This window comes from Meriones unguiculatus, chromosome 7 (assembly GCF_030254825.1).
Source record: "Meriones unguiculatus strain TT.TT164.6M chromosome 7, Bangor_MerUng_6.1, whole genome shotgun sequence".
Taxonomy (NCBI): domain Eukaryota; kingdom Metazoa; phylum Chordata; class Mammalia; order Rodentia; family Muridae; genus Meriones; species Meriones unguiculatus.
Genome location: NC_083355.1, coordinates 110391194 through 110414990, shown reverse-complemented (window position 1 = coordinate 110414990; position 23797 = coordinate 110391194). Strand labels below are relative to the sequence as shown.

Below are 23797 nucleotides of genomic sequence, written 5' to 3'. Positions count from 1 at the left end.
CTCTCTGCCAAAATCCAAGCTCAGCACAATCTGGCTGCCTTTCAGGGCCTGCCTAGCAGCAGTGAGTAAATTCCCACCCAAGTTCATGCTCTACAGATTACATGGGACCTCTCGGAGCCCCCAGAACACCCTTCTGCTTTGTGAGCGCCATCTGTCGGTGGGCATCAAATAGTCACTCAAACATCAAACAGTCTTTTTCTCCTCCAAACCTGCCTCTGTGATCTCCCCCACCATTCCTCCAACTCTTCTTTCCTAACTTTAGAACTCACTGCTCTGCATCTAGCTTGCTGCTTCTTTCTGGATCATGCCCTTTCCCTATTTTACTCGGTGAACTGCTAGTTTTGTTGTTTGTTTAAGAGCCAGGCAATGTCTCTCCCCCAGATACTTCTTTACTTGTCCCAGATAGCCCCCACCACCCTGTGCTCTCATACCACCCTGTCACCTGGATGGGTGTTTATCCTGTCCTGCGACACTCTCTTGGGTACTATCCAGAGCTCTCTGGAGGCAATGGTTCTGGGAGGGTCTTTGCTGGATCCTTAAAGCCAAGATGAGATCGGATGGAGGCTCCAGCATTTGGCAATCTTCATGTGGCCTCTGTGTCTTCCCACTGTGGGGACTGCCTGAGCACTTAGCTCTTCCTGTCTGTCTCCTTGGCCCCCAGGGTTCACCCTACTTAGACCTGAAGGGAGGAACTGACTCCTTCCCTGGGAGCTTCCTATTCTGATTTATTTAGAGGCATGCAAGCTCCTTGTAGACAGGGCCTGCAGCTACACCACCTCTGCATTCCTCAGTTAGCCTAGGAAGGACAAGGTACATGGAATTGTAAAGACGGACCCTTGCTGGGTGCATGTGTAAGTTTCCTGCTGTTGCTGTAGCAATAACCACAAACCACAAATCAGAACACAGCTTTATTCTCTCACAACTTTCTTCTCTCACAGTCATGGGGGACTGGGCTGAAATCAGCATGTTGTCCAGGCTGGCTCTTTCTGGAGATTCCACAGAGGATGTCTGTGGTTTTTTTTCAGCCTCGAAGGGTGGCTGCAATCCTTGGCTTGTGGCCCCTTCCTCACACTCTGACTTCTGCTTTTGTCTTCACACAATTACAGCCCCTCTAAGGCCCCCCCCTCAAAAGGAGGGGCTCCTGTTATTATAATTATATAATATATAATGTATAATTATAGAATATAATTATAATAATAACAGGGCCTCCCTGTTATTATTCTGCTTTCCCTGTCTTGCAAACACTTCCGGCAGCCCAATCTCCATATCCTTAGCTTCATTATGAAGGTCTTGCTACCCTGTAAGTAGCATTCCCTAGCATCTTTGTGGCCATGGGCCAGCTGACCAGATGGTCTTTATGATATCAGAGATGGTTGGTCAAGAAGCCAGGCTTCTTGGCTCACTGCTGTTTCAATCCCAGCAGGACAGTCGGAAGAGCTCTTCCCTATCGGGAGGTACGGGAATGAGACCTCTAGGAGTGCATCATTTAGAAAGTTCCCAGATCCTGGTCCTTAAGAGCCGGCCTGCAAAGACGTAAATCAGTGGGTTCAGGCAGCTGTTGATGAAAGCAAAGAAGTTGGCCAGCTGCAGGCCCAGGTCCGTGAGCTCCTTCCAGGAGCAGTCCTGGATCACTCTCACCTGGACCAGGAAATCCAGGAAGGCAAAGAAGTGGTAGGGGGCCCAGCAGACCAGGAAGGAGGCCACCAGTGTGAGGATCAGCCCCGTGGTCTTGCTGCCCTTGGGACCCCCACACCTGGTCCTGCTGGCTTCCCTCTGCCCTCTCAGGGAAGCCAGGATGTGATAGTTGAAGAAGATGATGGCGGCCAGTGGGAGGAAGAAACCTAGAATGTTCAACTCCACCATCCTTGCAAAGTGCCAAGCCTCGTGGGGAAAGAGCAGGATGCAGGCAGAGACGTTCAGGTCGGGGATGACTTTGACAGAGCGCAGAAGGAATGTGGGGATGCTCAGGAGTGCCCCTGCTACCCAGATGAGCAGGCAGGTGGCTCGGGCTTGCCATCGCCGCCGGAACCCCCGGCTGGTCATGGGGTATACCAGTAACCTGTAGCGGTCCTGACTGATGGCCACCACCAGGAAGATGCTGATGAACAGGTTGGCCTTGATGACTCCGCTGACCACCCGGCAGAGGTCAGTTCCAAAGGGCCAGTTGAAATGGTTCCCGATGTTCTCTGCCCAGAAGGGCAGGCCCAGAACGAACACCAGATCAGAAGCTGCCAAGTTAGCGAGGTAGATTTCTGCTACGGTTAAGCGCTGACGCCGCTGACGCCGAGGCAAAAGAAAGATGGACAAGACTAACAGGTTCCCCAGGAGGCCAAAGAAACAGATAGTGATGACAAACCCTGGAAGTACCCTATACAGCAGGTCCCAGGCTTCTGGAGCGCCCTCGCAGGGGGTGACGTTGAGAGGGGCCTGATGACTTTGGTTAGAGGGCTGCAGCTTCAACAAGGCCTGGGACGCCATCCACAGTGACCTGAAATCAACAGAGTGAAGAGTACAGGTGATGAAACCCAGCCTGTGGTCTGTTCCAGATAATAAAGTTTTATTGGCACACAGCCATACGCACTGCTTACATAGCATCTTTGACTACTTTTGTGCTATGGTGGCTGACCAGAGTGAGGCAGCACAGGCTGTCTGACCTGCGAAGCTGACAGTACTTACTACCTGTTCCTTTAGAGTAAGAGAGGACTACTTTAAAAGAGGGAATTAGTAGGAGCTGGAGAAAAGGCTCACTGGTTAAAAGTACTGGCTGCTCTTCCAGAAGACCAGGGTTTGAGTCCCAGCATCCACATAGTGGCTCACAACCATTTGTAACTCCAGTCCCAGGGATCCAACATTATTTTCTGTCTTCCACAGACATTGCATGCATTTGGTGCATACATGCATGCAGGCAAAACACCCATACACAGAAAATCAAAATGAAGGAAATAAAAGTTTTTAAGAAGAGGGGACAAGGGCCAGGCGTGGTGGTACGTGTCTCTAATCTGAGCCCTCCATGGGAAGAGACAGGATCTGTGGATCTGAGGCCAGTGTGCTCTGCAGAGAGAGTTCCAGGACACAGCCAGGGCTACATAGAGAAACACACACACACACACACACACACACACACACACACACAGTTAACCCCCTAACCAGAGGCTCGGTGTAGTGGTTCACACCTGCAAACCCAGAATTGAGGAGACTGAAGCAGTTTTGGGGTACATAGGGAGAGTCTCAAAACAACAACAAAGAACCCCCACACACACTCCAAACCAGAAAGAAACCCAAACAGACCAGACATAAGCTAAAAAGTCTATCTCTTCTGCCAGTACAGATGTAGACAACAACACTTTCTATTTGTTGCCTTTTGCTAAGAGACATGATCTATGATTCCATTTAACAGTCCCCAGAGGAAAATAGGCAGCTATAGACTTACCCGGATAGAAAACAAAAGAGCTCGGAAGCTTCGGCTGGGTTTTTGGTGGCGACAGCTGTCTCGGGAGGTTTCTGTCCTGGGCAGCTCTTTGGACACACACTGGTCTTAAATGAAACCACCTCTGCTCCCGTGATGTCACAGGGGATTACCCAAAAAGTGAGTCTTTGAAGCCAGAGGAGGCTGAGGTTTGGAAGGGGCGTGGCGTCGCCTTTCACTTGGCGCTTAGGGATAGGAGGAGGTTCTCAGCTACCTTCTCACACTTTCTCTGCTGCTGTTTGCGGTCTCTTGATTTTTGCCTAACTACTGTGTGTTGGTAAATAGGTCCCGAAGACATATCTCAACTCTGCCAACACTCCCCAAGGCTCACCCCTGTAGATATGTTGAGTGATGGCTTTCCCGAGTCCCTGTTGGCCCCGGGAGGTCTGGGATTTGGCCACAAGTTCTCAGGCCAACACACTAGAACATCTCCTCTTGAATCTGAGCAGAGAAGGAGACATTGCCAAGAATCCATCAGTGTGGACCCCGTTGTACAAACAGTGAGCTCAGAAAAAGTTTGACTCACGCAGGGCTCGGGCGTTGAGTAAGATCAGCTGCACTTTTCCTAATCCTTGTTGGCGGCTCTGGGTTTGGTTATGGTGTGAGTTGGCACCCATGAAACCGAGCTACCCTAGGCCTGGCTTTCAGAGAAGCTGGAAGTCCTGGGCTTCTCTGAGAGCTGGGCGCCAGGGTCCCCCGGCCACTGGCCAGCCGTCTCTCTACATTCTTCTGTCTCTCTCACTCTTCCTGCTGGAAACTGCCCAGGTTTGTGGCTGGACCTCTGTTCCTAAAGGTGAGTCCAGCTCGTCCAGAGAAAGATATTCCTGCTGTGTCTGGCATCTGGCCTCTCATCTGCTTTTGTTTATTTTTTCTCCCTCTCTCTCTGCTTCCATGATTTCACATCCGCTCGCACCACTTCCAGTTGTTTTTTCTTGCTTCTCGGGGCCGTGAAATCATGCATGCAGAAAGATAAAATAAAAGAGGGAGAGCTAGAACCTGTGAAAAGGTCCCCCACCTTCCTCATGACTCCCCAGAGGTGGGGCATGGTGAGCCAGCCAGGGTTTGGTAGGTGCTTTGTATACTCCTAAGGGTAGCTTAGCCTGAGAAAAGCTTAAAAGCCATGGGCTTTTCTACTTGGCAGTGTGGCTGGGCCTTGCTAGCCAGCGCTGGCTCTGTTGATTCCACAGCAGTCTTGACTGGGCCATGGCTAGAAGCATCTGTTCTGGGGACATGTCGCCTTGCCCGGTACTGACTCCTCTCAGGAGGACCCTTCTGGTGTGAAGAGGGAGGGCCTGTCAGCTTCCCTGACCCGGAAGATATGTTGACGTGTCCACAGGAATGAGAATAGCCAAGGACAAAAGGCCAGGTTTGGATGGGACCATTCCCACAAGCATTGTGGGGGCTGATGAAGCTGGGTTTGGAGGGGAATGAATCTGAGGTGTCTGGGTCAGGCCTGGGGCCACCATGGGTAGGAAGGAGAGGTTTTTTTTTTGTTTGTTTGTTTTGGTTTGGTTTTTTTGTTTTTTTGTTTTTTTTAACAGGTTTGTCCTCACTATAGTGGGAAGCTGGCCTAGGAGCAGGGAGCAAAGGGTCCCTTTTGTGTTTGGGGCAATGGAATATGGGAGAGGGTGACACAGGGGCCAAAGAGAGGTGAGAAGAGGGTGGACCTTTCATGAGGCTTTCTTGAGTGGGCTCTATTTTTAGCTCCCACATGTGTAGTCAGGGCTGGCTCATCCTCATAGTCTGGCTGAGCTCTCTTGGTTGAGTCAGTCCCCTAAGTGAAAAAAGGTGGAAGAGCCAGGACACAGAGAACAACATGACTAGTGGATGCTTATGGAAAAGCCTTCAGGCTAGCGGGGCGCCTCTCCTGCTGAGGACACAGAGGTTGGGCTGTGAGCAGGGCCTCTTCACAGAACACCAGTCCCGGTGCTTGGGGCACATGAGGCCAGTGTTCACTTCTCCAGCTGTTGCTCTTCTTGCTGATCTTACCTAGTGTTGGTGCTAGGTTGGTGCTCCAGACAGGCCCTCCTTTTCAGGCACTCTAGGATCTTCTTCAGCTCTCTCACCCAGTATCTCTACCTCCATCCAGTGTGAAGATGAAAACCTCAAACAAACCAGAGAGGAATGGGCTCCTTTATTTTTATTTATTTTTTCCTTGAGACAGGGTTTTTCTGTGAAGTCCTGGCTTTCCTAGACTTGCCTTGTAGACCAGGCTGGCCTCGAACTCACAGAGATCCATCTGTCTCTGCCTCCCAGAGTGCTGGGATTACAAGCATGCTCTGCTGTGGCCAATAGGGGTGGGCTTCTTTTGAGGCGAGATGCTCTATCCTCCTCAGGGCCCAGGCCTGGCCCTCACCTCTCTTCAAGGTTGGTGGCCACCCACCTTCTGGTCACAAGTTAGGAACCTCACACAGCATGACCTATGACTGAGGACTAGAAACCCTTCTCTTTGCTCTACCACTCTTCCTTTCCTCCGGTTCACCCTGCTAGATGAAGTTCCAGAAATGCTTGAATGTTCCAGGACGGTGGCACCACTCCTGGAGTGCGCAGGCCCCTCTGACACCCGCAGCCACACCGTGAGTGAGTGGATAGCTAGGGTTCCTGGTGTTTCCAAGATTCACCATGAGACCCTCAGAGACAGTGACCTTCTGCTCCTCTCTTCCTGGCCAGACCCCATCCATCATCCCGGTCCCCTGCAGCCCTTACCTAGCATTGGGCTGTGGCATGTAGGGATGCTGGGAGGACTTCAGGGAGTGGTTGTGTGTCTGAGAGCAGGTTCATGCCTGGTGTGGCCCTGGCCTGAGCTATCTGCAGCTAGCCTGAGGTAGAGGACTCTGGGCAGTTCCCCCGGGATGAGAAGATGCTCTCTGGAGGGTAGCTGGGCCAGGGTTCCAGGGACCAGGGGAGTTTATAAGGAGCTCACCTGTGCTCTTAGGCCCTGCACGGGGGTGCTTGGAAAAGGACATGGGGACTCCCAGGTGCTCCTCTCAAGGGGCCTGGTTCCAGTCCTCAAGAGGAAGCTTCTCCAAGGTCCTATCAGAAGGTACTCAACCTGGAAGGTCAACGCTGTTTCTTTATCTTCTGGAATCTAAGTCATTTCTACCCTTGAAATGTTGACACTGTCTCCAGCAGAAACAAAGACAGGACAGTGGTCTTCCAGGCCACGCGTGGCGCTGCTGGAGAGCACACCTCTCAAAAGCCTGGATCGTCCAGTTAACCCTCCAGACATCCTCAGTGGTGGCAGAGATGACACCTCTCACCACACGGCTTTCAACTTCTGACTCCCTCTGCCTGGTGTGGCCTTCCCAGGGAGCCACATGCTTACCCCCTCAGGCCATCCCAGTCCCTACAAATTGTCTTGCAATGATTGAGCCATTTTTGGAGCTACTTCTCCTCTCTGGCTTCCTGGCTCTTCCTTTCTGTTCTCACTTTCCGAGTGTTCTATACACATGTGTTCGCTCTCGTTTGCCTCCCCAAGTAAGTTGGGTTTATCTCCTGTGTTAAGGTCACAGTTCCAACACCTGCTACCAGCTGATGCTCAGGATTTGCTGAGAAAATTCAGAAACCATTCAGAGCTAATAATAGCAATAGTTCTCTTACGGCAATAAGCATGTCCTAAACCACTTGTGCCAGGTACAGTGTGCGCATGGGGCGGGGGTACAGAGGAAACTCAGCGCCCTCCTTCTCTCCCTTCTCAGAATGAGACTGGCCCTCTTCCTGCAGAAAACGGGAGGAAAACCTCAGGTCGCCCCAGAAGGCCCCAATATACAGTCCAGTGTTTCTGATCTCCAAAAGCCAGGCCTCCCACTGTGCCTTTCTCCAGGGGCCAGGTCATCTGACCTCAAGGCAAGACTCTGGTTTGGGGGCCCAATCTAGACATGGGGGAGTAGTAGGTGTGAGACATGGAATCACTTCTCCAGGGCCAAGCACAGCAGTTGGGCTTGTTTTCCACGCTGGCTGAAGGAGCTTGGATCCTCTGCTGCTGAGTAATCAGAACTGCAAGCCATGCCCCAGGGAGACCTGTGGGCTGGGAGCTCCCAGCAGGGGCTGCTTCAGCTTTCATGGTCCTGTCAGCTCAGGAGGGCTACATGGCTGTCCTCTGCTGTCTTCACTAGGGTTTCTATTGCTGTGATGTAACAGCAAAATAACCAAAGGCAAGTTGGGGAGGAAAGGGGTTATTCAGCTTACACTTCCACATGGCTGTTCATCACTGAAGGAAGCCAGGGCAGGAACCAAAACAGGGTGGGGAGCTGGAGGCAGGAGCTGAAGTTGAGGCCGTAGAGGGGTGCTGCTTCCTGGCCTGCTCCCTCGTGGCTGCTTTCTTATAGAACCCAGGACTACCAGCCCAAGGGTTGCCACTACCTAGCCACACCCACCCACCTTGGCCAGTTGTAGAAGAGCAGATGCTATTGCTGGCCCACTGTGGAGGCCATGCAGTGGACACTACAAAGAGGCAGCGTCCCCACGAGGCTCAGAACCCCACATCTGTTATGGTTTAGTTGTCATCTATGAAACAACAGACTTTCCCAGGGGCTTGGTGATGGCATGAGCTGTGAACTGGGAGGTGGAACGTTCAGCTTTTCTTTAACCTAGTTCAAGGTTAAAGAAAGAAAGAAGTGGGAGAGCCCAGGTTCAGGGTCTGCGGACATGGGTATACACATGCATCAATGGTTCCGGGCCAATGCTCCAGGTTCTGGGAGCCTGGGGTGGCCTCTGACAGGCTGTGTGACCTTGGGAAAAGTCCCAGTCTTTTTTGTTTGGTAAAATCTGCAAAATTTAGACAGCCAGAATGTGCTGTTCTTTCTTAGGATGCTTCTTGGGAACAGATGTTGGGATGGAGGCAGCCAGGAACCCCTGAGAGGAGTCTTCCTTGCTTCTTCAGAACCTTGTGGCTATCACCCTTTGCTCTCTTAGGCTCATGGTACAACACTCTGGTATGTGTCCCCTCCTTCTCTTAGACTCTGGGCCCTCCTTTGGTTCAGAATGACAACAGCTGTTTGACAGAGACCCAGTCTGCTTCAGCAGAACCTCATATTAAGCTGTTACTTGTGCCAAGGTGCTATTCTAAACCAGCCCTCACTGTGGGCTTCCAAATGGATGTGTGTTTTTTTCTGGGAGAGGCAAGGTGATTCCCCCACACCAACTTAATCTCACCCACTTGTCACAATACTTGGCTTCTTATTTTGCAAAAAACACAAGAGAAAAAACACAAGCAGGGGAGCTAATGGACCTTACCCAACTTCCTCCAGCCATGAGGTGGCTGAGCTGAAGTGTGAGCAAGGAGCCTGCCCCCACTGCTGACAGCTTTTGTCTCCTTGGCACTGTCCTCTACAGTTTTCTAAGGCCCTTTTCCAGAGTCAAATGCTGGAGATGTTCTCACTTAGGGAACTAAGTTTCCATGTTACAGAGAGAGAGAGAGAGAGAGAGAGAGAGAGAGAGAGAGAGAGAGAGAGAGAGACTGAGGCCAAAGTTAGGGGAGGGAAGAGGAGTGAAGCTGCCAGCCCAGGTCGTGCGGGGATTTCTCCTACAACTGTCACATCTCAGTGGGAAGCAGGTGAGAGAAGCCAGACACCGTCAGCATTCATGCATGAGTGAGCCAACGTGAAATGTCTGAGAGAGGCAAAGGGAGAGACAGAGATGAGTGGCTACGCGAAGCAGCGGGATGGGAGGAATCCGAGGTGACAGCTAACAGACCTGGGATTTCATTTGGGGATGATGAGGCGGTTCTGGAATTAAATAGTGGTGATGGTTGTGCAATTCTGTAAATAACTGAAAGCTGAAACCGGGGAAGCGTAGGGCGTAGGGATTACATGGAGACACAATTTACATGAGTGTATCCGTGGGAGTTCATGTGCTTCTCCACTCACAATGGGCTTTATCTCAATAAACCCACCGTACATTGAAGACAGCATGGATGGCAGATTTGTGTTATACATCGATGCCAGTGAATATCTCAGCTTAGGAGCACAGCTCTGCAGGGTGTTGTTTTCCCTAAGACTGTGACTGTGGAGCCAGGCCTGAGCTGTGGTGTCCCTGCCCAGTGCAGAGAGAGACTCAGACAGACACCAGCCTGGGAAAAGATTCTGACTGGACAGTCAAAGCCCAGTGCCAACATAATGTGATGCCTACAACCTAAATGCCATGCCCACAACCAGGAATAGTAGACTTTTGTACCCATGAGTGCTCAAAGACAAAGTTTATTGTGGTGCTTCCCTGGCACCACAGGGAAGCAATTTATGGGAGAAGCTCCCTGTAGGTCCTTTCTGTGGTAGATGTGGGTTTTGTTGGTTAAGGCCTGTGTACCCCAGAGTCATGGGGGTTCCTGAACACCCTCTTTAAGAACTGCGGGCTCCAGTAAGTTCCCAACCTTGCTGGCCTCCATGGAGAGGAGTGAGGTCTCATGTGGTTCTTAGCTGTGTGTGAAACACTCTCTATGGGCCTGATTGACCTCGGCCTGGCCTTAGCCCAAATCCACAGACTTGAGCTTTCAGCCACTGTTCTTGCCAACTCCTGACCACATGTTGCTCATCTCTGACCCCCACATCCTCCCTGGACCCAAATGAGGGATTGGGGCTGTGTGAGGCTTGCCGATGAGGTCGGAGACTGGGTAGCAAAGGGACGGAGGCACACACTGTTGGGTTCTGAAGCTGAACCTTTGCCTTCTGGACTATGATGCTTGTACTCAGTGGCTTCCTAAATCACTGAGCCAGCACATAACCTCACATGAGTTCATAGGGGGTCACCTGGATGCAGGGGGTATATCTGCTCTTGGCCTTGACTGTCCTGGCCAGAACAGATATATATAGAATTCCTGTTCTTGACTGGTTTCCTGAGGCCTACCAGGAACTCTCCTCATGGCTCTTACTTCCTAGAGCCCAGAGAGGGTTCTGTATGAGGGTGAGGGTAGGGTGGACAGTCCCATATCCAGATCTTACTGCTGTGATTCTAGCCCCAGTCCAGGGCATCCCTTACATATTTGTGAGGATCCTACACATATTTGTGCCCTAAATGTCATGCTCATATCTCTATTGCCTGGGGCTGGAATCTCCCTCAGGCACTTCAGACTTGGGGTGCTGAGTGTGGAGTATAGGCTAACAAGAGGAAGGTTACACGAGAAGTGGAATGTCTCCTGAGATCTGCCCAGGCATTTTGAGTCCAATGTGGCTGGAGGGTAAAGAGTGAGTAGTATATAATGGATGGAGCCAGCAAGACAAACAGGGGCCGGTTCACCAACGGTCTTGCAAAGCCCTGTATGAATGTGTAGCTTTGTTACGAGAGGGATGGGGCATATAAAAGTTTTCCTTGTGGAGAGCGTCCTCATCAACATCTCCATCACCACCACCATCCCCTTCAATAGCTTCATCACCAACCGTCAGCATAATTTCTGCCATTACCACCATTGCCACCACCATCATCATCGTGTCATCAAAGAAGACACACTCCATCACATAAACATGCATCACAGACTGGTGTCGAGTGTGAACTAGACACAGCCTTAAACGCTCTCCTACATGAACCCTGTCAGCAATTCTCCTGCTGGATGCCACTGCTCACTCCCGTTTTGTAGCTGACATGACATGGATAAGAATCAAACAGGAGCCCAGGGTAGAACCAGAAATGGGATGCCACATCCCCCCGACCCTGAAACCTGAGCTCGGAGATCTGGTCCTCATGATCACAGTTTCCTGGAACTATAGTCTTGAAAAATGCTGTTGCTATCGAGTGAAGAATGAGAATTAGAAGATATGTAACTTTGGAGGTGAGCAGCAGTAAAACCCAGGAAACATTAAGGGGAAACACTGTTATTCCCTCGGATGATCAAGACAGGAATGCAAAGAACACTGAGCCCCAGGTTTCTGGAAGGGACAGATGGGTGTGTGACTAGGTGGTACTGTTTGTGTGGCCACTAATGAAGCTTTGTTTGAGTGAGTGAGTAAACGAATACTCAGAGAATGGAAGTGGCTAAGCTGGAGGCATTGAGATCCCCATCAATGGGCATATATATACACGAAGCAGATTTTCATCTTGATATTATACGGGATGCTTTTGATTTGAGGTGAAGGTCAAAAGAAAGGATTTCATAGAAACGTCCCTGATGCTCTATGATAGGAGCATCTGAAAGGGTGCTTGGTAATGAGCTATCTATGGAGGAAAGTAGCAAGGGGAGAAATAAACCCAAACACACTTTCTGAAAAATTCTAATGCTATTTGTTTAATATATTTAAGAGCGCATATGTCAATGCATATTAGTAAGTGTACAAATTGTGTGTCCTGTGTTGTGTGACACACCCCCTCCTCCCTCCAGCCTCCGCCATCTTCTAACTCATAAGTGATACACATCACAAAAGTCTGGAGACCACTGATCTTTTCCAAGACAGAAGCTTTGGCTTTTGATGGCCAGAGTCAGAGCTCAGAAGTTCAGGAAGTGTGACACAGGCAAGCAGTATGCAAAACTCATCCATTTATTCCAATGCACAGAAGAGTTGTGTGTTTACACAGAGCAATCCTCTCCCACTGGCGCTCTGGCCATTTCCTCCGCACACTACAAAGCTCTCTGGGTCTTCCACTGGGCACGATTTCTCATCAGGGTGTCAACACAAAACACAAGGGGGCTTCCCTCCTGCACACCTCATTACAGACCCTGCAGTGATAGACCCTTTAGCCACCCTGAGGAGCCCAGGCTGTGGCCAGCCATGCTCCTTGATCCCACAGCCCACCAACTCCTCTTCTGAGGACGGAGGCCTGCCTGCTTCCTGTTCACAGTATGGGTACATTCTAGCCCTGAATTCTAGCACACGGGTCTTATGTCATCTATTTTTTATTTCTTTTTCTTATTGGTTACAAGTGTTGCATTTGCTTGTTGGAGTAGGGTCCGGGAGCATGGGGTGGAAAAAGAACTTCCTGGGATCCTGTCTGTTAGGACATTCAAAGTCAGATTGGTTGGGATTCATGAGCTTTTTGCCTTGTAAGCTCTCCGCTGCCTCCAGCCTGGCCACAAACCCCAGTGGACTCTGCTCACTTCCTGAGTCTCCATTGCTCCTAGGCTATTGAGTGGGTAGGTCCTAAGTGGCCTGGCATTGGAGGCTGTGTGGTATGTTCCTCCTTTCTCCTTGACGTAGTGTTAGCCACAGGGCCCAGTCGGTAATGACATCGTTGTAGTTTGAGTCTGAAATGTTCCCCCCGCTGCTCGAGCTTGTGAGCTTATTCCCTGACTGCTAGTCCTATTTTGGGAGGCTAGAGAGCCTTTAGGAAGTGGGACCTAGTTGGTGAAAGAAGGTCATTGGAGAAAGACCTTGGAAGGTCTTATCCCACCCCCTGTTCCAGCTCTGTCTCCTTTCTCTGGTCCACTCTAATGTAAGATCTTCCTTTCACATGCTCTGCTTTCCATACTGCTGCTGCTACCTTGGACTGAAACTTTATTTATTTTTTTTATTTCCAAGACAGGGTTTCTCTGTGTAGCCTTGGTTGTCCTGGACTTGCTTTATAGACCAGGCTGGCCTTGAACTCACAGAGATCCTCCTGCCTCTGTCTCCCAGAGAGCTGGGATTACAGGCATGTCAACACGCCCAACTCGGACTGAAACCTTTTGACACTGTGAGACAAAAGAAAACTTTTCTCTCCTTTGAGCGGCTTCTGTCAGGTTGTTTGTCACAGATCGAGTAACTGATGTGGACTTGTGGAAAGATAAACGCCTATGGAAGATTCTGGAACTAGGGGTATGGTGTTTGTCACCTGAGCCTCCGGCAGGATGGCTGGGACAAGTGTCTCCAGTGACACCCGAGCTCACCTAAGTGCCCTGGGATAGGTTCTGATGGGAACCCATTGGCCCTGGAGCCACCCGGGAGGCTGTCCTTTTATCTCTGTTCAGTGTGCAGGTGTGTTGTCTTCTCTAGGCGTTTCTCCAGTCAGAGTTCCCTGGGCCCTGCCATCACTCACGGGGCCTTGTATGGAGATGGTCCTGGAACTGACGCCCTGGGTTAAGTGACCTTGGGTGGGTCAGCTGCTCTTCGGTAGCCTCCACTGCTTTGTGAACCACTCTCAAATAAATCACTGATTGGCACCTGTTGGTCACTGAGACAGGAATCCTGTGACGCAGCATGGACTCCCCAGGACAGCTCCTGATTCGCAGCCAGGGTCTGAGGTGTGGATCCTCTCGGCAAGGGATGACATTGAATTCTTGCAGCATCAGAATTCTTTTTCTCGTTGCAAACCAAACACTTGCTGTCTCCCACCCTCCCCATGTACCAGATGCTTTATTGTGTGTATGTGGGTGTGGGGTGCTAGGAGGGGAAGGTGGAAAGGAGTGAGGGTCTCAGACACCTGCAGGCAGGTCCTGTGCCTTGCAAGGCTGGCTGTTCGCCACAGAGTAGTTTATGAGCCTGAGTGGCTTCGTCTGTGCCAAGCGTCTCTGTGTGGTACGTGCTCTGACGTGTGTCCACGTGATGTGTGTTCTGATGCATGTCCTCGTAATGTGTGTTGTGATGCCTCACAGTCATATAGCACCTCACTTTCCAAAGCACAAAACACCCCCACTTTACATCGCAGGAAGTGGAGGCATGGACCAAGCCACTGTGTTCAGGGTTCCTGGCTCCTCTAGGCCCCGTGCTTGCTGCTTCTCCCACAGTTCCTTGCTCTGATGGACCATCAGCAGCCTTCCGGGGGCTTGCAAGTCCTCGACATTCTCCACTTATGTCAAATTACACTGCACATTTCTTCCCTCTTGCCCACACTGTCCAATGCTATATATTCAGCAAGTGTTCCTTAAACACTTAGGGCTCTTCTTTTGTGCTTTCCACCTCGTCCACGGGTGAAAGAGCCACAGAATCCCAGTCTCTGGGTCCTTACCAGGGCTCCTCAGAACTTAACCTTCAGAAGACCCATGAAACTGGGAAGCAAGGCAGCCAGGCCTCCTCTGCATGTGGCCTCAGGGCCAAAGCTGGCAGCAGTTTGTTCTTCCCCCAAAGGGAAGGAAGTGCTGTTACTCCCATCCCTACCCCAGGACCCCTCCACTCATGGGGACCTGAGTGCCAGCCAGTAAGTACAATCCCACTGTGCTTCAGCGTACCCACTCCTCACAGCATGCTTACGCGGTGAGATAGGGCTGGAATCAGCTGCCTGGTTCCCGAAGGCTGCCTAGGGCGCCTCACGCTCCTTTCTGAACTGAGGCTGAGGAGCTCAGGTCCCACCAGTCCTCACACACTTGGCCATGGTCCTGCTTGGTGGGCCTTGCTCACTGTCTGTTCCCTGCCCAGTCCTGCAGCTTGTGGATCTGGCGTTCCACCGAGATGGAGGTCCGCAGGGTCCCCAGGGAGTTCTCCATCTGGCTGGGTTCCCCCATGCAGCCTGCCCTCCGGCACATCGCCTTGTACACCTCTCGGGACTTCTTCCGGAAGCTCTTGCCCACGATCACATACACCAGCGGGTTGAGGCAGCTGTTGCTGTAGGCCACGTAGGAACTGATCTGCGTGATGACATCGACTGCAGTCTCGTACCAGCATCCCGACAGCACGCGGAGACGCAGCAGCGTGTCCAGGAAGGTACTGATCTGGAAAGGTACCCAGCACAGCACAAAGAGCGCCAGGACAGCCAGCACCAGCACCGTGGCCTTCCTCTCCGTCTGGACCTCCTTAAACTTCTTCATCTCGTTGTTCCTCAGCACCTGCAAGATGCGCACGGTGCAGAAGGTGATGACGCTCAGGGGCAGGAGGAAGCCCACCAGGTTTAGCAGCACGTTGGTGAACACCTCCCACGTGCGGGACGGATAGACGATGACGCAGGCGGTGACGTTGTGGCCCTCTTCGCTGTAGTCCATCATGGTCCTGAACACCAGCATGGGTGAACTCAGAAGCAGCGTGCACACCCAGATCACCAGGCTGTAGAGTTTGGCGCAGCGCACTCCGCGCATGCGCCCTATGGACATGGTCTTCACCAGCGCCAAGTAGCGGTCGATGCTCACGAGCATCAGGAAGCAGATGCTGCTGTAGAGGTTCATGTAGATCATGGTGTTCACCACGCGGCACAGCACCTCTCCGAACAGCCAGTCGAAGTTATTGGCGATGGTGATGGCCCAGAAGGGCAATCCGCAGGCCAGGATGAGGTCCGCGGCGGCCAGATTACCCAGGTAGATCTCCGCCACAGTGCAGCTGTTCTTGTGCAGGCAGAACACACTGAGGACAAAAATGTTCTCCAGTGCGGCCAGCAGGAAGAGGACCCAGAGGAAGGGGGCCTGGATGGCGTTGAGCCAGCTCCACCACTCGGTGTCCGGGCAGTCGTCCTCTGAAAGGGTCCTATTGAGAGCAGACCCGAGGACTTGTGTGGTGAAGTTGAACATCTCAATGCTGAAAAGAAAGTGGTGAAAAAATAGTTGTACTCTCAGGCCACAGGGGAAAGGGAGGGGGAGGGAAAGGAGAGGGGAGGGGGAGGAAGGACAGAAAGGAGAAGGGAAAGGAAAAGGGGAAGAAGGGAGCACGGAAGGTGAGGTGACCCGAAAGGTCCATCTCTCAGCTAATGTCTCCCTGGGGCAGTGAGGATGTGGCAGGACTCCAGTCCCCCTGTGGACAGCACTAGGGGATACTTGACACTCCAGCCCATTGAGAGGTCCCTGCTTGTGGAAGCAAAGGGACAAGACGTGTCTTGGTCTGAGCTCTGTAAGAATCTCCCTGGGGGCTGGAGAGATGGCTCAGCAGATAAGAGCACTGTCTGCTTCTCCAGGTGTCCTCCAGTTCAGTTCCCAGCAACCACATGGTGGCTCGCAACCGTCTGTACCGGAATCTGATGCCCTCTACTGGCATGCAGGTGCACATGCAGCTAGAATACTCATATAAAAGAAATAAAATCTTAAAAAAAAGCGGTAATTGGATATTGTAAAGTGTCAATTACAATGAAGGCAATAATATACATATATAATATGATTATATATATATATATATATATATATATATATATATATATATATATATCTTTTTTTAAAGACTCTTTCCCTGGCTACACGAGCAGTTGTGAGCCCCATGCCTGGACGCCCCTGAAGCCCCTGATGAGGTAATGAGCACACTACCTTCTCACGCCTCTCCCCTAAGGAGCTGTCGTCCCTCAGCTTCTCAGAGCAGGTCATGGATGAGCAATGAATTAGACCAGAGCAGTGATGTCATGCCAGGTGGGGAGACTGAAGCCTGACTGAAGACCACAGAGGGACAACTCGTGTCTTCTGGCAGAGGGAGCACCTTTTGACTGCGTTCACTGGCAGCAAAGCATGGAAGATGAGCAGAGGTTGTATGGGAAGAGGAATGGCAAGTCCTCCTGGGTGCAAATCCTGGCTCCTCTATCTGTTAAGTTAATGTCTCTGGACCCCTAACCAGTGAAATGGGAATAATACCAAAGCATGATTGTGAAGATACATTAAGAAACCTAAAGCACACCCAGGAGGCAAGTGTGATTAGCACGTCACCTGTGGGAGAAGCAAGGTGACCGCCTTCCCAGAGGTCCACTGCTGGGCAGGTGAGAGGAGGCACTGGGCACGTGTGAGAAGGTTCTGTTCAACATCCTGGGATTTCCCAGGATGAGCTCCAGAGTGTCTTCTGGACTGGTGCCACCTTCGAGCTAGGCTGGAGCCTCTGACTCATGGGTGATTTAGTTTTGATCCCTGAGGTGTCTGGAGCCTTGTAGCTCCCAGGAGATTAAGGAGGCCCATGGTCACCTGCCTTGCTCCCATCAGTCATGGACACATGTGTGATGAGTACTAGAGAGATGGTGATTTCAGGAAGCCATAGATCCAGCATCCCACTTTCATCACCATCATCACCACCATCATTATCACAACCACTGTTGCCTCCATCACCATCATCAGGGGCTCTGGAGCTGGTCCCAAAGGAGTTTAAAAAAGGCCTTAGGATGACAGAGAGCAAAAGCAGGCAAGGGTGGAGCAGTGACCCATCTCAAGTCCATTTTGGGATCATGAAGTGAGATTAAAGTTTGGGAGGTGGCCTTAGATAAGAGAGGGTTGTGTGACGGAGATATAGGAGGTGAGAATGAATGAGGGAAGAAGAGAGGGTCTCCCCTGTTGCCCTGAGGATGTTATGGAGGGGGTGAGGGGTAAGATGAGTGCTCTGGAAAGATGCCTTGCTACCAAAATTTTCTCTGATACAACTCCTTCTGGAAGGGAGAATCTAATTCTCCTTCCCATGGATGTGGTTGGACCTGCTGCTGACCCACAGTGGCACTAGTGACATGTGAGGTCATGTGACCTCCAAAGTGAGGTCATTAAATGCATTGCAGCATCTTCTCGACCTCACAGAGTGCTGGTGGGAAGCCAGACACTCTCTGGTGCAAGTGGAGTCACCAACCCCAACGCGGCCTGTGCTGTTTCCGCTCCCATGGCTCAGTCTTTTTTTTCCAGCTGAGGCCAGACATCATACAGCAGAGACAGGGTGCCTGGAGGCTGTCCTGCCTCCTGACCTGCTCATGGAATAGGCAGCTTCTTTTGGAATATTCCAGATGTCCTGCTTGGCCCTCTATCTGCTGACATAGAGAGCCCATGTTCTTAGCAGCAGCTTGGGGGAGCTATTCGCCCACTAGAGACTCAAGCATAGCATTAGAGACATTCAGTATAGGGCCAGCACTCTGAGAAAACCCAAGAGTGCCTGCCAGGAGGCTGCCTGGCCTGTGAGTATGGAGAGCTATGGAGACAGTTCTCAGTGACCTGCTGGGGCAGATGCCTCTGCTGTTCCACCAGCATTGGTTGCTCAGGGTGGAGAACCTGCTTCCTGGTTCTACTCTGGCTCACTTTCCCCCAAGCCTTCCCTTAGTGTTTGTTCTGTCTTCCAGCAGATGTCATTTCCGTGGTGACCCTTTCTTCACAATGACTTAGACTACCCTGATCTGCTGGGCCCTGATGCCAAGTTTGATTCTTTTACTTTCTTTTCCGGGATTGTTTTTTGGACAGCTAACCTGTTGATGCTCTGTCCTTATGGCCTCCCCTAGTACCACAAAAGCCCACTCCTGTCGCTCTGGATAGGTCCATGGTGACTACGACTGAAAGCGTTGGTCTTCAGGCCTTACATGAGATGCCCCTTAGACCATCAACCACTGTAGGACACTGCCATCTAGACTCCTACAGTGACTCATCACAAACTGAAGATCCCTCGACTCACCCCAAAGAGGCCATGGTGGGCACGGGGTCTTCATGTACAGACAGGAGCATGGGTCGCTTCCAAGAAGAGGGCATTTGGACTCAGGACAGGGATGAGGGAGGTTCCTCCTGGGAAGCAGAGCAGAAAATGCCGTTAGCTGTGATGGTCAAAGCATGTATCTGGGCTAGAAAGATGGCTCAAATGGTTAAGAGCACTGGATTTTTTTACAGAAGGTATGGGTTCAATTCCCAGCACCTACACAGTAGCTCACAACTGACTGTGACACCAGTTCCGGCGGATCTAACACCTTCTTCTGGCCTCCAAGACACTAGACACACGTGGTACCTAGATACACATACAAAATAATTAATTAATAAAAAACGTGCATGCTTCATGAGCATGCAAGGTGGAGGCTAGGGCCTTCTCTGGACATACAAATACTTAACTTAACCCAGGCTGAATGCAGGTATGTGTGGTGAGTGTGGTGCAGGGTCTATGTTCAGGCTGTGGAGAAGTGGTGTGCTACTCAAGTAGTCACCAAGGCTTGCCCAACCAACATCAAAACCAAGGCCAATGGCTTGGCTGCTTCCCCAGAGGGCTCACGTGAGAAGGTTGGCGCCTAGACATTCAGTCTGAACTGTCCCTTACAGACTCACGCTTTGAATACTTGGTCCCAAGGGATAGAGCTATTTTGGCATGCCATGAACCTTTAGGGGGTAGGGATTGCTTGACAGAGGTGGGCCACCAGGAGCGGGCTTCCTGAAGGTCTGTGCACCCCTGGTTCTGAGTCACTCTCTGCATCCTGTCCCCTACAGCTCGAGGAACCTCGTCTCACGCTCTCCCTACCATGAACACTACCACACCTTCCCTGCCACCATAGACCGAACCCCCTGAAACTGAGTTCACACAAGCCTTTCCCACATTCAGTTGTTTCTGTCAGGTCCTCTAGCCTATCTGGCCTTTGAACTCTGTCCAGGACTCCGTATGACATGGCAGTCCTGGCCTGGGAGGTGTGTGTCCTGCCTGGAGGTACGTGGGAGGCTGGGCGCACGCATTTATTTGTGGGTGTGTGAGCATGCGTATAGGAGTGCACCACAGATATATCCCACTCAGCAGCCAGACAACTCCTAAGCTAGAAGCTTCTGGACACAGCAAAGGCACCTAATTTCAGAAGCCTGGCTCTCCGAGTACAGCAGTGGGGGAGGAGGGCAGCACAGACAGTAGAAAGAGGAAAAAAAATGTGTTGGAAGGCACCCAGATAAAACTGGGAGAGTTTTACTGGAACCTTCCAAAGCCAAGGCCAGAATACAAACTCACAAGCTCAGTCTTTCTGCTTCTCCAAGGAGGGAGGTTGGGAAAGAGAAGAAATACCCTAGAGCCAGCCTTTCAGAGACCCTTCCAGGCTCTTTAGGGGGAAAATCCAACCAGGTGTCCGAGGCTGGGTGTTTGAAGTATTATTAGTTTAGCATATGTTAAGAATTACTTGGGGCAGGGGCGGGCTCTGTTAGTCATACGCCAGCTGTCCAGGAGAAGGGCAGAGATGCCTCTTCTGCTTTGGGGCTAGCTATCCTATGGCCAGGTCCAGTTCATCAGGTCAGTGACAGCACCTGGGCACCTCGGGTCCTTGAGCTTGATGACCCTGGAGAAGAGTCCAGTGCCCTCAGTGACTTCGTCATACATATCTGGACATATGGCCCAGTCAGACCCCAGCTTTCAAGATAAAAACAAAGTGTGTGCTCTGTCTTTGTCCCATCCATGGCCAGCAGGTGCTTATTGCCCTGGGGACTTGGCAGCTAAAGGCTACCCCGCCCTGCTTCTGCATATCTGGAAGCTGCCTGGCTGGGACTCCAGTATGGGTTCTGCTGGGCCCTGTTCCGGACCACCCACCCCTGTTCTCCATTGCCTTGGGCTTGGCAGCCACCTTGGGGAACATTCCTGGGATTCTGCCATCTGGCTTCCCCATGAGTCTGGCCAGGGGTACCCTCAGGAGATGGAGGGAGTGAAGATGGGATATTGGTACTTCATCTCCCTGTCTTGGGGTGCATTTAGGGTCCAGAGTTTCCAGATTTCACCCACAGTCCCACTGTCTAAAGGGGAAGGGCAGGGAGTATAGACTGTAGCAGCCCAAAGCAGCCAGGTACCATCCTCCCCTCTGACCCTACATGCTGTCTACACTCTGCATATGGACCGTTTTGTAACTCTCTCTTATGCCACCCAGACTGAATGCAGAGGTACCTCTTGGGGTCCTGACAAATATGGTTTGAGAGAGCAAGCTCAGATACAAGGAGAATGTTTAAAAAGAACGAGGATGGGAACTTGGTGCTCATGACCCTGGTGTCATGTGCTATGTGTGTGTTCATGTGGGTGGAGAGCATGAGTGGGGCCCTCTCACAGAGGTTGATTCTCAGGCATGGAATGGGTCTGAGCTCACTTGCTGATACTGGGAGCTGGGCGGGGGGCAGAGGACATTCCAATTAACTTACACAGTCAGTGTGTGTGACATCTTCTGGAAGCAGCTCAGATAAAGGGGGTGGAAGTAGAGCTTTGCCTTTTGCCTGCTTGCTTCATTCATTTTTGTAGGCAAATTCATCTACTCTGTTGCTGCTGCATGCTGTCACTGGTGGCAGCTTTTTTTGGGTTTCCGACACGGACTGAAGACCAGAGGCTCTTTGAGAATCCTCCAGGCCTCTAGCACCAGGAGCTAGCTGCTAGCACTAGCTTCTGGGGAACTGGCCTTTTAGACTGGGCAGCCAGGTTCTTGGGCTCTCCAGAATGGAGACAGCCATTGTTGGACTACCCAGATCATATTATGTAAGCAATTAAATAAACCACCTTTTAAGATACATTCATTTTATCTATTCAGTTCCTCTGGAGAATCCTGACCAGCACAGACACGACCCTCCATGGGGCTGACATTCTTCTCAGTGGGGTCATGAACGTCAGCCTCCCAGCCCTTCCCTTCAGTGCACTGTGAGAAGTGCATTGACTCAATGCTAGTCAAGTGCTAGCTTTTAGCCAGCAATGTCTTGCCTGCACCACGAGGGAGTGCCCTGCTTCAGCCACCAGGGTCAGGGAAGGATCCAAGGAGAGGCCCTTCCACCAGCCAGCATGCTCTCCTGCCACAACTAAGGGTCTGACCCTGATTTTATACCTGGATGGATGGATGAACACTGATTTCACAGCGGCTGAAGGAGACACGCAGCCTGCCGGTCCCAGGGAACCTTTGAAACTTTCTGTCTGTGTTCCAAGGGGCGGCTCTCCTATACTTCAGCATCTCAGCAAAAACTGTATGTGTTCATGTGTGCATGTGTGCCCGCTCCATGTGTTTATTCCCGTGGGATAGAGGCCCCTGCCTCTTTGATCTTCACGCCCTCTGCCCATCATGTCTCAGCCTCTTGAATAACAGCAGTGAATCAGTAATCAAAACTCTTCACACCACGCCGGCCAAAGCCAGAAAGGACCGGGTCTCCTGGGTACCAGCCCTGACTCCTCCCAGGATATAAATTTCCTCTAATGCCTGCTTTGCATGGTACTACGTCAGGATGCTGTTTATAGACCATCACTAGGTAAACCTCCAGCCAAGGCGCAGATGGGCCTGGGGGAGGGGGAGAGGGAGGGCACCTCAGAACCTGCATCAGCCCCTGCAGCCCTGAGCGTGGGCTTCTAGGGAACCCTTTCCCTTAAAGGAGAGAGGTCAGAACCATCTGCAGGAGTGGGGTTGGTGGTGTGTGTGTGTGTGTGTGTGTGTGTGTCGACAGCAGGTTCTCCATTCTCAGAACTCCTAAAGAGTCAAATCAGAAAAGCAGCTCCAACATGTGCATGTGGGCCCTCCCAGCATCGGGACTCTTGCTGGTCCAGATGCTACAACTACTTTTAAAGGACAGATGGAGACTTGAGGGGCAGAGCCCCTCTCCCATCTTGCTTGCTGCCGGGGAGGGAGGAGGCAAGGTGACCTTGCCTGAGTGCTAGACCCCGGGGTTGGTGTGTGTGGGTGGGGGTGAGGGCAGGCGGGAATGTGTGGTTTAATTCTTTGTCTTTTCTGACCGGATGAGTTCTGGGAGAAGGCCCTGTATGTTCAGAGCCTCTCGATCACTATCACGTGTGTTTAGGAACATGACAAAACAGAGTCGGGTACCTGGGGCTGTCCCAGGGATTTCATCACTGAGACCCACAGCTGATCCAAAGGCCAGCTCCAGCACTCACTAGCTGTAGATACTCTTGGATAAGTAGTGTAAGTCGGATACTAACGGCATCTATCCCCTTGGGGAGGTTGCGGGGATGCTAACAATTGCAAGACACAGTCTAACTGCTCCAGGCCTACCCTGTTTCCTTCCCCTGTTAACAGCAGGCTTCAGCAAGCAATTCCATTAGAGGGAAGTACCCTGGTCCCAAAAGAGAAAATGGCCAACCTTCCCTCTTCCTTCTCTTTTGCAGAGGAGGAAACAGGGGGCCCCTCCACTTCCCCCACTAACCTGGACACGTCAGCCTGGAACCAAGCCTGGAGCCAAGACTTTGTCTGTCTAAAACTGGAGCAGCCAGAGAAGCTCTGGAGCTGGGCTGGAGCCCCCCGGGGAACATTCCTTCAGGTGTCCTGGTAATTGAAGCCCCAGCTTGATGAAGTCCTGCAGCATTTGAGTGGGAAGGGTTCCTAGGTGGCATTTCAGAAGAAAACTTGAGGCTCACAGGGTGTATGTATTCTCCTAGGTTAGCTGAACTTCACCTTGAATCTTGGACTTCTGTCTCATGGCCACCCCATTCTGGGTGAGATTCCGCCTCACCCCATGCTGTGGAAATGCACAGGATGTTAGGAGCGCGTGCCTTTTGTGAAGGTAGAGGGTAAAGTCTCAATCTTCCCACGCCCCTGACCGCCCCAGGTTTCCTGTCAGCAGCATTGAAATAATCTCTGGTAACAGGAGGCGATAGAAATCTTTTCCACAGAACAAAACTGAAAACCACATTAGAGAAGAAGGCTGTGTGCAGGTCCAGACAGGAGCGCGTGCTCCAGGGATACAATTGCCCAGGATAGAGGGCAAGGTAGGGAGAGCATGGATCACAGAGGATAGCTGAGCTTCTTCAGCCTCTCCAGCTGCTCTGAGGGTCTGTGATAGCATTCATTGTCTAGAGAACTCGAGAGAGGATGGCTGGCCACAGGCTTCTTCCAGGGTGGCCACTGCCCTGGCCCTTTTCACCATTGCCATGACACAAG

The 23797-nt window shown here is 51.5% G+C and overlaps 2 protein-coding genes across 3 annotated transcripts in view; both read right to left on the bottom strand.

Moving 5' to 3' along the window:
- Nucleotides 1-932: 932 nt before the first annotated feature.
- On the bottom strand, nucleotides 933-18717 carry Bdkrb1 (bradykinin receptor B1). The gene is made up of 3 exons (XM_021649422.2): nucleotides 18613-18717; nucleotides 3431-5570; nucleotides 933-2488 (listed from the first exon to the last, which is right to left on the bottom strand). Exon 3 carries the CDS (start codon nucleotides 2476-2478, stop codon nucleotides 1483-1485), a length of 996 nt encoding a protein of 331 aa, XP_021505097.1. The 5' UTR covers nucleotides 2479-2488; nucleotides 3431-5570; nucleotides 18613-18717; the 3' UTR covers nucleotides 933-1482.
- The window catches only part of Bdkrb2 (bradykinin receptor B2), a 28340-nt gene continuing 16450 nt past the window's right edge, over nucleotides 11908-23797 (bottom strand). Inside the window, exons 1-3 of one of the 2 annotated variants that reach the window (XM_060388127.1) lie at nucleotides 18613-18719; nucleotides 16521-16702; nucleotides 11908-15804 (exon numbers count right to left, since the gene is read on the bottom strand). In XM_060388127.1, coding sequence (XP_060244110.1) covers nucleotides 14697-15797 — 1101 coding nt within the window. In that variant the 5' untranslated portion in view covers nucleotides 15798-15804; nucleotides 16521-16702; nucleotides 18613-18719 and the 3' untranslated portion in view covers nucleotides 11908-14696. Of the gene's footprint in view, nucleotides 15805-16520; nucleotides 16703-18612; nucleotides 18720-23797 lie in introns of those variants that run through there. The other variant, XM_021649416.2, reaches the window with a different exon arrangement.